The 18,526-nt window shown below is 46.4% G+C and overlaps 1 protein-coding gene across 1 annotated transcript in view; it reads right to left on the bottom strand.

The window, feature by feature from the left end:
* SFXN5 (sideroflexin 5) overlaps positions 1-18,046 on the bottom strand; it is a 184,639-nt gene extending 166,593 nt beyond the window's left edge. Inside the window, 2 exon segments of the mRNA XM_008169591.4 lie at positions 17,835-18,034; positions 18,037-18,046. Coding sequence (XP_008167813.3) covers positions 17,835-18,034; positions 18,037-18,046 — 210 coding nt within the window.
* Positions 18,047-18,526: the final 480 nt, after the last annotated feature.

Raw genomic sequence — 18,526 nt, 5'->3', positions numbered from 1 at the left:
AGGACAGAAAGAAAGAGAGGTAGACAAGACGTTCCTTTGTAAAGCAGAAAGGCATTTTATTGTTATTTCCTCTGGAGAACTAGTTAGTAACTAGGAACGCTATTTACTAAAAAGCTGACAAGATGTCTCTTCTTTATAAGCTCTCTATAGTGGACAAGGAGATCATCCAATCTAAGCTTTGAGACTCTGAACCAGTACATGGACGCCAGATTAAAGGACACTGTCATCAAAATGCAGTTTATTTCCACAACCGAACAACAGAAATATTTTTCACAATTTAAGGAGGAAAAGATATTTTTAAACATCCCCCTAAAGTTTGCAACCAGAGCTCCCAATCCTGCAAAGGACCAGATGTGGGGGCACTGCCACTGCTGCACCTGCAGAGTCCTTTGCAAGATCGGGGCCTAGCATACTGAAGAGTCATGCTAGCACAGGGGTAGGTAACCTATGGCACGTGTGCCGAATGCGGCACGCAAGCTGATTTTCAGTGGCACTCACACTGCCTGGGTCCTGGCCACCGGTCCGGGGGGCTCTGCATTTTAATTTAATTTTAAATGAAGCTTCTTCAACATTTTAAAAACCTTATTTACTTTACATAAAACAATACTTTAGTTATATATTATAGACTTATAGAAAGAGACCTTCTAAAAACGTTAAAATGTATTACCGGCACGCGAAACCTTAAATTAGAGTGAATAAATGAAGACTCGGCACAGCACTTCTGAAAGGTTGCCGACCCCTGTGCTAGCACATGAGAACCTGGAAGTGAAATGATTGTGCCCATTTTCATCATCCAAGCTGCCAGGTGTAAATTAAATTAAATTCTCTAATTTTTAGTAATCTCAGGTGAATCAGAAACAGAGTTAAGGGCTTCTTGTTGTTTTTTCTAAAATAAGTTTTAACCTAATAGTACTGGGTGCTTTACAGAACACACACACGGCCCTTGCCTGGGAGATCTTATGCTGTATGAAGCAGTCTATAGTGATTTTGCTAATTCAAAGAGCCTGATCAGTACATGCAAGGACTGAAATGTTTTTTCAGGTCTCTAAACTTGATTAATGAAGGTCAGGATGTAAAAGCTTTTCCTAACCAATTGCCATTTTGGTACCGTGCTATTTTAGATGACTGCAGGCAAGTTTTAACTGGCCATTAACTTACATTTTTCATTATCACACACTCCTGGACCATGAATTATTAGCAGTAAATATTTATATTACGGTAGTACTCAAAGGCCCCAATCAGGATTAGAGGCCCTTGTGCTACACAAACACAAAGCATTTATAATCTAAATGACAAACAGAAAAATCTCAAGAATGTGGATACAACATTCAAACAAATGAAGATGGTGAAGAATTGGCACAGCTTTGGTGATTACATATATTGGAATTCCCTCTGCATCTCTTCTGACTCACTCCAGTGCGGAGGAACTCCACTAATTCTGCTCGCCTCTGCAGAAAAATAAACCTATTTTCCAGGGGCACAGATTACAGAGTGAATTGGACTTTGAACACTCATTACTAGTCACTTGCACTCTGCAGCAGGTGTCACTGATACTCCTGAGGGCATTCTACACCCCAAAATTAAAATTTTTGCAAAATTCTTGAGGCTCAGTGAAGGGTCTCGATATGAGGGGGTCTGGATGCCTGCGGGTTGGGCGGATGCAGGAGCAGCTCCCTGTACAGGGATCCCTCCCTCTGAAGCTGAAGGAGCGATGGGTGCAGGAAGTTGGGGGGTTGTTTGCAGAGCTTCCTGCAGTTCGGGGAGAAACCTGGGGGTGGGTCTCACCCACCCCAGGATGCCATGTAGGGGAAGAAGAAGTCCTGTCCTCCTCAGACCAGCTGGGACTAGCAGCTGAGCCCATCACATGGTAGGAGTCACCAGCTGCATCTTCCCCAGTCTCACCTCCTGCCCCACAGTGATTTACCTCTCTGCTGGCTACCCTGGGCACCCGAAACAAACTGCTGGGGAGGGTCATATGACCGCTCTTGTGGCTTCCCTTTGCTTCCCCATCAGAAAGCTATTTTTCTGTAGGGACACAAAGAAATATGTGGGGCACAGTATTCCCCAGGAGTACACTGAGAAGCACTTGTATCCAAAGGACACAGCACTTGTTGAATGATTCAGCAGCTCCTGATGCTGGTAGTTGTCATGATTATGGTATATTGAAAACTGCATTAAAATTATGAGCTGTCACTTTAAACCCTAAGGTAGGGGTCTCAAACTCCTGACCGGCGGGCCATCTGCAGCCCACGAGCCTCCCCAAGGTGGCCCGTGGGGCTCCAGCAGTTTTGGGGCCGGGTCTCTCCCACCTGCTGGCCCCGGGTGCTCCCCCCTCAGGGGCCCCGGCAGCGCAGTGGAGCTGAGCGGCGTCTGCCTGCTCGCTCCAGTGGCTGCCGGCCCCTCCCTGTAGCCCAGGGGCAGAGCAGGGCAGGGCAGGGTGGGGCGGGGCTGTGCCTCCACGCGCTGCCCCCGTCCCGAGCGCCCCTGCGGCCAATGGGACATGCGGGGATGGTGCCTGGGGGCAGAAGCGCGTGGAGGCCCCCCGGCCCGCCCCACCTTGGAGCCCCAGGTAAGCGCCGCACCCCCTCCCCCCTCCCAGAGCCTGCACCCCCACCCCATCCCCACATACCCCCTCCCACCCACAAACTCCCTCCCAGAGCCTGCACCCCCTTCCCCCACATCCCCCTCCCATCCCCAAACTCCCTCCCAGAGCCTGCCCCAGGTCCCCACACCCCCTCCCGCCCCCAAACTCCCTCCCTGAGCCTGCACCCCAACCCCACACCCCCAGCCCCTAAAATCCCTCCCAGAGCCTGCAGCCCCTCCCCACACCCCAACCCCCCTCCCAGAGCCTGCAGCCCCTCCCCACACCCACCCCAGCCCCCAAACTCCCTCCCAGAGCCTGCACCCCCTCCCCACAGACACCCCAGCCCCCAAACTCCATCCCAGAGCCTGCACCCCAAACCCCCTCCCACACCCAAACTCCCTCCCAGAGCCCAACTTCTCACCCCTTCTGCACCCAAACGCCCTCCCAGAGCCTACACCCCAATCCCCTACCCCAGACCTCCTCCCAGACCCAAACTCTATCCCAGAGCCTTAGGCAGGTGGGGGGTGGAGTTTTTTGGAGGGCAGAGTTTTTGGGGGGCAGGTTCTGGGCAGTATGAGTGACATTGGCCCGCTGGGAGAATTTGAGGACTGGCACTGGCCCTAATGTAAATTGAGTTTGAGACCCCTGCCCTAAGGGGTTGTCTGGTCCTGCTTGCAGGGTAGGGAGTTCTGTAGGGAAGTGTGCAATTTGTGTCTTCAGCAGTTTGCAGACAGACAGCCTAGTGTAAATAGGGTTGCCAACTGACTAATCACACAAACCCAAACACCCTTGCCCTGTCCCTGTGCCTAGGAGCCAGAGAGACGTGCTGGTCACTTCCAGGAGCCGCGCAGACCCAGGGCAGGTAGGGAGCCTGCCTTAGCCCTGCTGTGCCACCAACCGGACTTTGGCCTATTAAAATCTCCTGGATTGCCTTTAACAGTCACCGGGAGATTGAAGCCAATTCCGGGAGACTCCCTGCCAATCTGGGGGGGTTGACAACCCTAAGTATAAGGGGGATGAGTTGTACCTCTCTGTTCAGGGAGCAGAGTGCATTCTCTCTCTCTCTGTTTTGGGTTCTTGTGTGTTATTCTAAGAAATAAAGTAGTGTCATGTTGCAACTTTCTAGCAAGAGTATTTTATGTTTTATCTCACTTCTCTGTTTGTATGCTGTGAAACATCCTTTGCTTTAAAGGAGATAGTCAACTACTCACCAAAGTTCACCCCAGGCAGACAGACAGACTGACAACTCCCAGCCGTCCACCCCACCCCCTGCTCTTAGTCAAGGAATCCAAAGAAAGAGGAAAAAGAAGGATAAGGGCTAAGTTGGCTCCTGAGCTTGGTCTCCACTTTCTATTCTATTTGAGGCAGGGCTGTTAGTGCTGTTGCCTATAGCTCAGATTACCTGACACTTTATTGTAAAACCCCGTGTTCAGTTGTTCATAACTTTGCCAACCTTTAACCATTTGGATGGACGTTTTCCATGGCAGGGGTATGCCTCAGACTGATGAACAATTCAGCAGTTTTTTCAGAATGAGGTTAGGGGAAAAACAGGTTGTTTATTCCATGTTAAAAAATTCTTACAGCGGTTTCGATGAGAAGCTCTAGCACCGCCAGGCTTTGGAGCAGGGTCTTGAAATATGGCAGGGAGCTTGCCCTGATGGCAGGGATGTGCTTTTTGACAACCCCATGAAAGTCTGCCACATGTAGCCAAGCTATAAGCCTCTCAAAATCGCAGTTCACCCATACTCAGTAGAAAGTTGTTACAAATTGACAGATAAAGTCTCCAAACAGTCCATCTGCCCTGGGCCTGCTCCAGCCCGGGGCCACAAGGGCTGACTAAGACTTTCTCATGTAATTGCACGCCCCATCGGCTATGGGCTGCTGTAGTGCTAAGCACAAAAACGGAAAGCAGGGAAGCTGTCTCTTCTGTGCTCTTAATACCCTACCTAAGTCAAGGAGAGCTGTGCTCTTAACACAAATTGCTACAAAATGCTAAACTCTCTAGGGGGAAAAAAAATCAGGTCATAGATATCACAAATTGGGCACCCAAAATTAATGGGCACGTTTGACCTTAATCTCTCTGTGCCTCAGTTCCCCATCTGTAAAACAAATAATAATGCCACCTCACCTCAGAAGGGTGGTTTGAAGATAAATTCATTGTTTATGAAGCACTTGGAGGCTACCATGATGAGCACCATATAAGAGCCCATGATGAAGTTAATATTTCTATTTTCAGAGCAGGGTTTGAATAGTGTGCAGTTTGAATAGATAAGGCCTGGGGCCACACACTGACCATTTAGGATAAAACACAATATTGAATAGCTGCTTGTTAAGGAAGCACCACCCATCCTGTGCACTGAATGAGGCCAGAGTACTGTGGAAAAATAGATTATGATCATGTAATTAAAGAGTATTGTAAGACATACGCACGAGAGGGGCATATTAAGGTTGCAGAGGCAACATTAATTCTAGCATTTCCTAATTGTAGAGTGCTTAGACTTTACAACGTTAACTTTATTTTAAAGTCTATATAGGTTCTTAGACACTTTCATCACCATAGTATGAGTGCTTTGAATTAGTGGATTAACTAACACGACTAACATCTATCATGTGGCTCTCTATCTCACACACATGATCTTACCCTGAAGGATCTCACTCTGTCTCCTAGTTTTTCCCCACTGCTCCTCCTTTTGGTTTTGTCAAACAAAACTTTAACAAGCAATGGAGACATTCAGAAGAGCCTCAAGATTCAAACACGAACAGGGGAGGTATCTGGACCTGACCTCTCCTTCGCCTTGCAGTTTGTGTTGTTATTTACACCTGTGCAAAGTAAGTGTGAAGTGAAATGCTATCAGATCAGACTGGTAGTGTTTTACACCCACGTTGTGAAGTTGTAACGAGGATACAACCTGCAAGACAGGGGAGAATCAAGCCCTTCCGTGATTGTTGGTTAACATTTGTATCATCCTATACTGAGCATTGTTGTGAAACATATGGTTTTATTGTATAATAAACTACAAGAGACAAAAATCCTGTGTCTACAGAAAGAGGACAGAATAGTCTCTGGTAGATTTGTTTCCCTTGCTCCAAAATGGACCCATTGGCCTGGGGTCATCATCTCCATTTCGTTCATGTAAGCAGCAAACATCCTAATGGTCAAATCCTCAGATTCTGGAGGCTTTAGGCCCATCTGTTTGTAGCTAATTCCGGTCAGAGTATCCCAACCTGAATGATTCCTAATCTATATTTAAAATAAGGAATGAAAATGCATCAGAGCAGAGCTGCAGGCAATCCCTTCTATTGTACTAAGTGTTAAAGAATTGTGCCTTCCTACATTATTTAGAGAGGAGGGGGGCTGGGGAGCCAACGTTAAGCAGAAATTTCTGCAGCCCTTGAAGGGGGGAGGGGAGGGAGGCTCTCCAACTTCATGAAATTCCCAAGATCTATAGGGAAAGTCTGCTGCTCTTCCTGCCTCTCCAGAGTCAGGCTGCCCCTGCCTTCCGACCTGCTCCTGTGCCACACACACCCACAATCCTGAAGAGACTCGAAAGGTCTGGACTGGGAACCAGTTAGAATTAATGCTGACACAAACATCATTGATTCCTGGAGGCATTGCCTCGGGGCTTGCCAGGGGATGAGGCTACGTAGAGCCCCACCCCCAAAATGCGCGCACGCTTCCTGAAATCAGATGCTCTCCCTCTGACAGATGGCTGGTCATTTGAGTGGTTTTTCCTGTGCCTTTCATTCCCTCTTCTGAACGATCTGAGGGGGATAATCCAGTCCATGTCTCCCCTGACCAAAGGCAATGAGAGGGCAACGGCTCTGCTGTCCTGGGCTAAGGCCCGAAACGGTGACTAAGGTTAGCCTACACCGGAAACGCTACAGTGGCACAGCTCTAATGCCTCTGGTGAAGACACTCTATGCCGATGGAGAGAGCTCTCCCGGCGGCATAATAAAACCACCTCCACGAGAGGCAGTAGCTATGTCGGCAGGAGCAGCTCTCCTACCAACACAGCGCTGTCCACACCGGCGCTTAAATCGGTGTAACTTACGTCATTCCAGAGGGTGGCTTATTCACACCCCTGAGCGACATCGGTAATACCGACGTAACCCATCATGTAGACAAGCCCTAATTCTCATGAATTTCCTATTATTTGAGGAGGTGGGTTTCCAACAAATAGGATCAGCCACAGTTTTGTGGCAATTAATCTTTCCTAATAAAGTAACATGGGATCTATGGCTACTGCCTGGTTTGCACACAGACGTTAATTTCAATCACATCCCACGTCAATGCCTTGTTAAAGCTAGGGATAGTCATGTACTGCAAGTACAAGCTATGTTATTAGCAAACATTTCACTCTGCTGTCTCTAAACCACATTTCTTCAAACAAGACAACAGCACTAAACCTCATTCACTCCCACGTCCAGGCCAAGTTTTTAAAGAGCAGCTTTGTTAATCAGGCATCTGAAAAAAAAAAAATTGTAATTGGTGAAAAACACTTCCTCCTCTCTCCTGATTCTCTCCCTCTCACACACACGCGAGCTTGGCTCTCTCACAAACCACCAAAATGCTTCAAAAAATTATATTTTTTTCATAAAAATAAAACTTGGCTTTGGACAGAGAAGCAACATGAGAAGAAGCATGGTGTTGGTCAGGTTAGAGGACAGGAATTCAAACTCCTAGGCCCAAGTTCTATGGCCAAAGGCTTTGGGAAAAATCACTTTATTTCTCCATGCCTCAGTTTCCCCATGTTTAATATGAAGATAGTCCTTTTCTACTACACAGACCGTTCTGAGGCTTAATTCAGTTATATTGGAAAACCGTATGGATGGTGTTGCTACACAGTGCTGACAGTGGTCTGAAAAAAAGTCAGAGGTCTATCAATCTGGGAGCAGCAACTTTGCTATGACAGCACTTAAAGTGCCCCCACACTTTAAACCAGGGGTTCTCACAACAAAAATTTTGGTGGCCTCAGAATGCGGCCACCAATTCTTGCTGGTGGCCACTCTGACATATTTTCCTACAATACTTAACTGACTTTAGGAAAAACAAATAAATATGCACATATACATGTCCAAATCATTGTAATTGATTTATGTAGAGGGTTTTTGCAGAGTCAATAATAAAAATAAAAATATGCATCGGAAGAAGTGGGCTGTAGTCCACGAAAGCTTATGCTCAAATAAATTTGTTAGGCCTTGGCTACACTTACCCGCTAGTTCGGCGGCTGGCAATCGAACTTCTGGGTTCGACTTATCACGTCTAGTCTGGACGCGATAAGTCGAACCCGGAAGTGCTCGCCGTCGACTGCGGTACTCCAGCTCGCCGCGAGGAGTACCGCGGAGTCGACGGGGGAGCCTGCCTGCCGAGTGTGGACCAAGGTAAGTTCGAACTAAGGTACTTCGAACTTCAGCTACGTTATTCACGTAGCTGAAGTTCCGTACCTTAGTTCGAATTAGGGGGTTAGTGTAGACCTGGCCACAGTCTCTAAGGTGCCACAAGGACTCCTGTTCTTTTTGCGGATAGAGACTAACACGGCTGCTACTCTGAAACCAATAAAAATAATGTACAGTTGTATGTTGTGCCCCGGCCCTGCTGCCTCCCCCGTCCTCCACAAATCCCCCCCCCCCCGCCCCCTGATGCCTCCACCCATTCCCCTAATCTTCCCATCATGCCCACAGGCCCCACTACTTCCTTCCCCCTATTGCCCTGAGCTCCCTTCCATGGCCCCTGGAACACTGCATGAAAAGCTAAGGGATAAGTAGCCGAGAAGTTGTAGGGCATTTCGAAGATTAAAAACCAGTTTTGTTGATCTGTGGTAGTCAAAGAGAGTCTCAGGCATTTTTGGAAATAGAAAAGGTTCCGAGCCACAATTTCTAACAGAGTTATGAAGATTCCAACCAAAGAGTTCCTAAACACCTTTACTTTTAATTATACATTGACATTTAACACTGCTTACTTGCCATACAGCGTTCACTGAATGATGCAACACTTTGCCATCACTTTTATTCACAATTAAACAAGACACTGCATCTCATAAAGAAAACAATGCCTTTTTTCAGTCATTTATTAAGGCCTCAATGCTGCAGCTTTTGAGCAGCCAAAGCTCCCGCTTAAGTCAAAGAGACTTTTGGCTGCATTCAGATGGCAAGTGTGGTATTAATTTGATCGGACCCATAGACATAGGCCACAATTGGTTGTTGTATCTGTTTAGTTTTGTATCTGTAAATAGGTTCAATGGTCAAATTAGTTCCAACAACAGTACTTTTAAAATATATTGCTGGTTTTATTGTGATCAGTTTTTCAGTTTGAGCCTAAAGTATGTAAACAATCTAATACTGTTCCTCTTAATCTTCCTATCAGACTCTTCAAACATTGACATAAATAAAGCAAATCTTTTTAACACATTTACTTGAGACAAAAGCACAGACATATTTTTCAACAAGATTTCCCTTATTCTTCCTGCCACATTAACTAAAAACCTACTAGTAATTTGGGATTGGTCATTCAAGCTGTGACACCATTTTTACCAGTAAGAAGACTAGGCCTCTGGGAACTTTGATGAAATAATATATAAATAATAAAATAATTATAATTATAATAATAATGGGGGTTGTTGATTAATCAGTGTTGCTAATGAGCTAAACAGTTACTCTCGTAGCTTCGACGCAGAGTCCTTGGGAAAGTGAAAGGCCCCTTATGGAAATATGCAACTGCCCTCGTGGCAACCAAGGAACAGCAGGAAAAGCCAAGAGCAAATCCTAACAACACTTTTAAAGTTATACAGTGTGAAAATGCTAGCACACAACATGGCCCAAAATAAGGGGCTCCTGCTGCCACATTAAAGGAGAGAGAAGCCTCAGGCCTGATCTATGCTACAAAATTATGACAGCCTAGCTACGTAGGTCAGGAGTGTGGTAGGGGAAAAAATCACCTCCCCCAGCAAACATAGCTGTGCCTTCAAAACCCCCAGTGTAGACGCAATTATGTCAACAGAAGAGTGCTTTTGCTGGCATAGCTAGTGTCCTTTGGGGAGGAGATGTTTTCCAGCAGAATGACTCTTGGGGGTTTATATTGCTTCTACACTAGAGGGCTCTGTCGGCATAGGCTCTGTAGTGTAGACATGGCCTCAGACCCTACATGTTCTAAGCAGGAGACATTGCTTGTGCAACAGTGTTATTCGGGCCTCACTCATTATTGCCTCTCCACCGGCTCTCTGCAAACACACTCTCTTCCTCACTATTTTGACAGATTCCAAAACTTATAAGAGGTGGTTTGATTTTTGTGTTTCTTTCAGATACCCATCCAATTAACTCTAGTTATGAAAACTCATTAACGGAATCTCCCCATTAACCATACACTATTCACAGCTCCACTGTGTCCTCCGCTTGACTCTACTTTTTCACCTCTTCACCGCTAGATCGTGTGCATTTATTGCTTCCTCCACGTCTCCCTATTTTTTACTCTCTCTTCCCCCCTTTTAATTCAAGATTCTCTCCCCTACTTCTCCGATCCTCCAGGGGTTGCATTTGGGTGATAAGATGTTGTGCCTACAGTCAACCAGAAATGAGGATGCATGGTACTTCTAGCCTCTTTCTGCTGCAATCCCAACATCTCAAAACTCAGATGAAAGTGCAGGCTCAAGTTTGAACTCTGATGTGCTGACTAGACAATAGAGACAACTTCCCCTTGTATTTTATGTTTTTCCCAATTCCTACAGAGCAACTCCTGAAGCTCAAGAGGTCTGGAGTATATTGCACCACCTGCAGATAGGAGACACCCCCAGTGGCACCTCAAAGGAGCAGAGTGAAACTGATGAGGACAATCCTTGTCTGTTTCACTCTGTTCCTGCCAGCTCTGCTAGGGATGAACTGCCTGTGGAAGCACAGGCGTGAACCTCCTCTGCCAATCTTGCAGAGTCCATCTGCATATTCTGCAGGGAGGGAGGGAGGGATAGTGCAGAATTAGACATTTTATCTAATGGAGTCTGCTGCAACAGAATGATAGGGGTTTGGTGTCCTTCTCCATTCTGACTGCTCTCCCGAACACTCCACAGTCTGCTAGAAAATATCTTTAACCAAAAATACAAGAGGTTTCTTTTATTAATAGGATTATTTCCACGGGCCTAAAGTTCTGGCTGGCAGATTCCTTAGGAAATGACTGCCTAGATATTTCTCCCATATTTCTACATAAGGAGTAGAGTTTAAAAAGCAAGACACTTAGAAATTTACTTGACCTTCAGCTGGCATCAGGTACCATAAAAGTGGGCATACAGCCTCTGTTTCCCATCTGAGTCTTTTAACAGCTGTTGTAGTAAACAGTTCACTGGAAGAAAACTGAACAACACAAATTTGCTGTGATTAATCGAGGCTATTTTGGTACCAGTTCTCACCAGCCTGAAAGCAGGGTTTAGTTCTGAAAAGTGGCTAGGAATATTAAGTCCTCTATATAGCACAGCAGTTCCTAGGGAGCAAGAGAGTACATTATAGCTCCATTTCAATTAAATCACTGTGCTGTAGGCCATGCGAGATCCAGCTGACTTCAAGATAAGTACAAGAATGAAAATACTTATTACAGGCTCAGGAAATTCAGGAAGAGGAAAGGAGGTTAACAGGCAACTGTAACATTTGACTGTCACCTTAAATTTAAATGAAAGTGAAGACTGACATTTCTTAAACTATATACACTGTAAACGGACTTGTGGGGAACTGGACAGCTCGGAGGACTGGTAATGGAAGACAGGGCTTGCCTACCTGCAGAGTTGTACCAGTTTAACGTAAGGTATCATTTTAAAGTGATTTAATTAAAACAGTGCAGAAGGCTGAGTGGACATGTTTATTCTGGTTTCAGCAAGACTTATTTCAGTTTAGTTTAAATAGATTAGGAAGAAGTTTGAGATAAAACAAATTATGCCATCAACCCAAAATAAGAGTGTCCATGTGGGAAGCTGAACTAATTTAACTAAAATGGTGTAAGACAAGGCCAGATAGCCTTTCATCTCTTGCTCCCTGGTATAAATCCAGCCCAAGTTAGTAGGTTTTAAACATGGGATTAACATCCTTTGGCCCTGTACACACACACACGCAGCAGCTACTCAGATACCGATTTTGCTCCACTCAGGTTTGAACTGTGTTTAAACATGGTTTTAAGCGTGGTCCTTTGGCCAGTGAAGATGGGGCCTCAGGTGCACACAAAGCAAAGCAGTTTGACAGCCAAACACATTTCATAGCAGAGGCTTTTAAAACAAGTCAAGGTGGTCCTTGATGAAGACCTCTTCCCTCAATGGCTCTTAAGGAGCCCTAGAGGAGGCAGAAGGTCCTCATTCGCTGAACACTTTCAAAATGGAAAGTGTTAATTTAGGCAGCCTGAATAGGAACTGACCTTTCACATAATGTGTTTGACAGCCCCCAGTTACTTCTGCTTGGCGAAAGTTCTACGCCTTATCTAAAATCTTGCCAAGCACGTCGCCACATCTGTTTTGATAGGGGCTAATTAATTCACTTTGCAAAGATCAGCAACTGAGAAACCATGTAAAATCAGGATAAGCTTGTCTGCCCCTAATGTTTCAGGTCTATCACTTACTGTGCTTCAATCCTGCAAAGAGAAAGGGGAAATCTCTAGCACCGGGGAAGCCCGGATGTGGCTTCAATTCATTGTGGGTTTCCCTAACAACTTAGGAGATGATTCTAGATCATGCAGAGAGTCTCTTCCTCTCAAGATTCTGTAACTTCTGTATTGCTTCATTTATCTTAAAAAGGGGCTTCTTTTGCCAAAGAGGCCAAATAACCTTGGTTTGAAGGCAACTAAGAAAGCAAAAATGTGTGTGTAACCCCAGACGCTTTCAATGCCATCTCGCAAGGGGTTACAAGAATATCCTGATCCTGGTATGTACATTCCGGTTCACCAAAGAACGTCACGTGGAGTTTCAGACGAAAGCCGGGCTCACACTGGTCATTAATATTGTGGTGAAAGGTATGTACAGATACTATGTAAGGAGTTATGTATGTTCTTAGATTCTGTATTCCAGCAGAGGTGGACAAACAGACATCATGACAGATAAAAGTTGTTTATTCACCAGCCTCTCTGTCGCAATATAAATTAAGCACTGTAAACTAACACAAGGGAGGTGGTGGAATCTCCTTCCTTAGAGGTTTTTAAGGTCAGGCTTGACAAAGCCCTGGCTGGGATGATTTAGTTGGGGATTGGTCCTGCTTTGAGCAGGGGGTTGGACTAGATGACCTCCACAGCGTGGAAAGAGATACACTTCTCAGGAGATACACTTCAAAGGTTTGCTGGACTCTATTTGGGGAACAAAGAAGACACCCCTTCCTCTTGCATCTAGGAAGTAAATGGGCAGTGCATTTACATTCATGAAAACGGGATCTCATCCAGCCTGGGCTGAAAATGCTGGCAAAGGCTTTGGGTGAGACACTTCATTAGACAGGAAGTTAACCTAATAGTTAAGTTTAGTCTCTAGAAAGCATAGTATGATTCTGTTTTATATGTAACCTTTTGTTTCCATTACACTTACTCATTATCTCTTGAATCTTTGACAATGAACTTCTTATTGTTTTCACTATAAATACATCTCCACGCTGTGGTATTAAGCAAGGAGCTGATCCTGTGTTGAATCATACAAACCGACGTGTGCACTGTTCCCTTGGCGTGAGCGGACCGAAGGGGCTGGACGCTACAGGGGAACGCTTCAAGGGGACTCAGGTGCATTATTTTTACCCTGCAAAGCAAGGTAAGGGCTGGCATAGCCACCCAAGCACTCTGCTCTCGGCTAACAGGTTGGAGGCGTGGGGGAGCTGATAACCAGTTAAGAACAAGCAAGTCTCCTTCATTTTGAATGCAGAGGGGTAACAAGGTGATTCAAGTCCTGGGTACCCCGGAAACCATCCCAGTGAGAGACTCGGCTGAGAAACATTCACGATCCTGAGGAAAGCAGCTGAAGTGTACAGTAAGTGATTCAGGGGAAATGGGACAGATTTCATCATTTATAATTGTACCAGTGGGCACGGATATTTTCAATAAGAAGTTCTAAATGTTGTGTTAAATCACTTTCTCCAGGTTCTGGGAAACAACGGGGAGAGTGAAACCATCTTACTTTGCATAAACCAATCCCCACGAAATGCAAGTTTTTCTCTCCAAGGTTTTGTTCCTAGCAGGCAGCTTTTCCTTGCTTTTCTCCTCAAGGACAAAGATTCTTAATATAGCGCGACTGAATTTTTCACAGCCCTTGTTTGACTCAGATCTCCTCTTAAAGGGCCACAGGATTGTTTCTAGCCATCATTTCCGTGAAGAAACAAAACAATGTGATCCGAAAGTATTATTATTAGAATTTAGATAGCACCATAAGTCTCCCTGGTGTGTTATAAAACAAGTAAAGATAAAAGTGCCTTATCAATCAGATCCCTATACCAAGGATCTTCTAGACCAGTCCAAATGTAACACAGCAGTGGATGACAATAAACAAAGAATTTGAGAACACACACTCCTTTGGTCAAGTACCAGGGGGCTGAGGGGAAAGCAGGGGGAAGGAGAGGGGATTTCATTGAACAGTTGATATAAAAAGATTGTTTGCTTTTTAAGATACATTACTTTCCCCCCCTACGTTATCATGTTAATTTAGTCCTGGTGAAAAGTGCCAGAATGATTGCCCTGGAAACGCAGAGTATGTCTACACTACAAGCACACAGTGGCAGCACTGCAGCTTTGCCACTATAGTGTAGACACTTGCTACAGCGACAGAAGGGGTTTTTCCGTTGCTATAGTAAATCCACCCCCCAAGAGGTGGTTGCTAGGTTGACGGAAGAATTCTTCCGTCAACCTAGTGTTGTCTACACTGGGGCTTAGGTCAGCTTAACTACACCCCTGAACAAAGTAGCTAGGTCAACTTCAGTTTTAGTCCTTTAACTTCACAACAGGGGATAACATGAGCAGCAGCAGCCCCACCAGCTGATGCTGAACTGGAGGGAACTCCAACACAGGCCTTGTCTATACTAGACCTTTCCTTTCCCCCTAGAATTTCCCCTTGCTGATGCAATGGAAGCACTAATGTAGACATGCTGCCAGCATTTTTAACCTTCATGTCATCTATCTAGATCCACTCTAAGCAGGATTATTCAACATGGTGGTTAAAGCAATAGCATCTGGTCTGCATTCGTGCTCTTACTGTTGTTCCAATCCATGGAACTCCACTGGTTAGCAACATGAATAGAAAATACTGGGGAAAAGGTCTAGTCACTTAGCAATGAGAGAAGTCTACATTCCTATTCAAAGCTTGGTCTCTGTCTAGTTGTCACAGAACTTTTGCTGATATAATAGCTTGTCCACTGGGACATGGATGAGACCCACAACCTGGACAGACATGTTAAAATGTGTATGTGATTGTTAACGTCCTGCCCTACCCATTCCAGATTTATGTCCTTTCGTTAAACATTGTTACAAATGATGATCACTCCATAATGAACAAAGTGCTCCTGGATCTGTGCCTGAAGCCCTGCCAAGACTGGCTAATATCATCTGTGTTGACTGTATAGTGTCTCCTCCTTCTGTCCAGCTAAAAAGCTCTATCTGGTCAATTTGAACATCCCTTGATTTATTGAGACAGGCAGGTTATTAGCACAATGAAATAGCCCCTCGCTGCACATTATTTCTCACTGTACCTCCCCAAGTCTCCTGACTCCCTGTCCAGTGCCTTAACCACAAGCCCACTCTTCCTTCAGTAGATAGACAGGTAAGTAGTAAGGTAGGTTTGCTTCCCAAATTTTGGCACCAAACAACTTAACTTTACATTATGTCTCTGAGTCCCCAAAAGCAGATAGAAGAACAGGAGTACTTGTGGCACCTTAGAGACTAACAAATTTATTAGAGCATAAGCTTTCGTGGACTACAGCCCACTTCTTCGGATGCATCAAGTACTCCTGTTCTTCTTTTTGCGGATACAGACTAACACGGCTGCTACTCCAAAAGCAGATAGGCTGCCTTAGTTCCAGGGAAGCTGCCATCTACAATTAGCAAGTCAACTGGCTGGCAACTTTGCTGTCACACTATGATCCTGTCCAGATCTCAGCAGGATAGTGAAAACGTCTCCTTGGAAGCCTTATGGCCTTTATGACAAATTCCCAATAATCTGGTGTGGGAAGGGAGGAGGGATGGAGGAATCACATTAACAAGCAAACTCTTGTGATTAACTTTTTGATTGTTAGCTAGAAGCACATGAATTGAAAACCAGTTCTGTCATCTCGGTCCAGTGCTCTCACGTTCACTTAGTGAAAGAAACCAGATTACATAAACTGCCACCATCCCAAAGAACTAGAGTATGTGGTTATATTTCACTGGACAAGATTTGGGCAAGGTCTTTGTGGGCCAAGCCATGGCCAAGAATGGTCCAAGCAACAAAATCCCCACAATCTCTTAATGCAGGAGCAGCCACAAGTTAGAACGGAATTGGGGGCCTAACAGCTCCAAAACTTGCACTCGGTTTTCATGACTCTACATTTCATTTCAGGCCACGATCTCTGTCAGCATTAGACCTAACTCACTCTCTCTGCTTAGATATGAACATTTCAAAAGGAAGGGCATGTTGACCAAACCAAAGTCTACTGTGCACATCTACAAGTTTCCTAACTACCAGTATTTACCTAACTCGTGTAGTCTCTGGAGCAGTTACAATATCACACACATGCGGAAAGAAAGCATTTTTAGACATAAATCCTTTATTTGACAAACCATAACAGGGATCATGCAAGTAAGTAATTAGACTGTTAAATGGCCATTTGAGTCAATGGACAAGAGAAGCTACTTCAGAGCAGTTACAAGTAGTTATTTTAGGTGAGAGCAAAATTCTTCCCTACCCTTCCTGGAGAGAATCCAGAAAACTCTGCAGAATGTTCATCCTATCAGGACTTGCCTTCACTAGGCTCCCTAAGGAAGTTTCCTCTCTTTTATGCTGATGCAGCTGCAGGTGGAACAGCTAGTGCAGACAAGTTGTCAGCAATTTTATCACGTTTTCTAGACCTGCTCTGGGCAGAGATAGCGGACATGATGATGAAGATGCCTGTGCCCTATCTATCGACCCTACTGCTCCCACCACTGCAGCTGGGTCAGTGCTAGCGCACTGGCTGGCGATTTCCCAACTAACCTCCCTCTGCATACACAGCCCATTGCACAGCTGTGTTGAACTTCAACCCATGCAATATAAAAATAAAGAAATCAACGGACCGATCACACGGAAACACTGGCAAACATTCTAGCAAAGGAGTGTGTTTTAAACTCATGTGGGAGAAATAAAACCTAATCGCATTCTATAATAATCCGCACCTTAAAGGAAAAGCCTCACTATTGTGTAATTAACGGCCTTATATAGAGATTTGTGCAAAAGCGGATTTTTATTACATCCCATATTTACTTTTCTGAACTTCCTCCATATTTAAAAAAAAAGAAAAAGTACGCTAAGCTATGAAATGTGTTTCCACCTTTCAAAATAACCTGATTCTTGTCTCTGATGCAAAAGAGACGTCGGATACATCTCAAAGTTGTTCTCCCCTATATGGGACTCAAAAGCTCCTTTGTGGATAATGAAATTATGAGCAGCCCCAGGGCAGCGGGGCTCAGTAGGGCAAACCTCACACACCCGGGGGCAGCCACTGCCGGATTTCACTGGAGGAGAAACGCACAGGTATGCAGAGCATGGCCCAGGGGAGAGCCTGATTCTCCTCTGGCCCCTGACAAGCCCGTGTTGGCACCCACACCCAGTGCCAAGGGGGTGTGAACGTGCTGCCCCACGCACTCCGGAACACGGGGCGCCTGTTATCTCTGCAGGCAGCTAGTCCCCTGCCCCAGCGTCGCGGAGAGGCAGGTGGCGATTCTGCTTCCCACGCACCTCTTCCAGCAACCGCCCCGGGGCGTACATGGCCACGCAGCCCCGTCCGCGTGTCCCCCCAGCCCACCCGGGGGCTCGAACCCCCGCACGCGCCGCAGCCACAAACCCCGCTACCGAGCCACGAGGGGGCGGGGCGCAGAGGCAGTGACAGCGCGGAGAGCCAATAGGAGTGGAGGTCACCCACCAATCAGCGCGCGGGACGGGGTGAAGCCGGCAGAGGGAGGCGGCCGTTCCCGCCGGCAGCTCCCCGTCCCGGCACGGGGCGCCCCTGACAACCCTTCCCCCCACCCGCCTCGGCTCGGGACACCCCGACACGGCCCCGCCCCCCGCCCCTCACGCGCGCAAAATGGCGGCCGTACCTGCTCGAAGCGGGGCTTCCCCAGCTGGAAAGGGGGATACTCCGCCGGCTCCGCCATTCCCCTCACGCCCCGCAAGCGCCACCACTTTAAACGGCCTCCTCCGCCGCCGGGTCCGGCCCCTCGCCTCGCCGGCGCTGCTATTGGACGCGGCCAACCGCAGCCCCCGCGGGGCATGCTGGGGGATGGAGTTTTTTCCCCCAGACGAGAGGCATGATGGGAAATGTAGTTTTAGCGGGCGGGGAGCAAGGCCTCATGGGAAATGTAGTCGCAGCCTGGTGAGGCATGATGGGAAATGTACTTTAGAACTAATGCATCATGGGGAATGCAGTTTGGGAAATTGAGGCAGGGGCACCTCTATTCAGAGACCTATCCCTCCCACCCCCGTTTCAAGTGATCAAAGCAGGATGCAGCACCACACAGGGTTGACCTGCCCATAGATGAAGATAAAGACCTGGCCAAACCAAAGCTGACTGGTCCTATGACCCTCAGGCCTTTGCCTTGGGTCCTGTGTTTGAAATCTGCCCCTTGCCCCACTGGGCAGCCCTGCATGCAGAAAATGTTTATTTCAAGCAGGACAGTGGGCGGGGGAAGAGAGTTAAACCAGGACCGTCCTGCCAACTCAAGGGCTTTGCAAAAATGGTTTTGGGGTCAGGGGAGAGCAGGGACATCTTAGGAATTTAAATTAAAAAAAA

Source organism: Chrysemys picta, chromosome 5, assembly GCF_011386835.1.
Source record: "Chrysemys picta bellii isolate R12L10 chromosome 5, ASM1138683v2, whole genome shotgun sequence".
Lineage (NCBI taxonomy): Eukaryota > Metazoa > Chordata > Testudines > Emydidae > Chrysemys > Chrysemys picta.
This window is presented reverse-complemented; position numbering and strand designations above follow the sequence as displayed.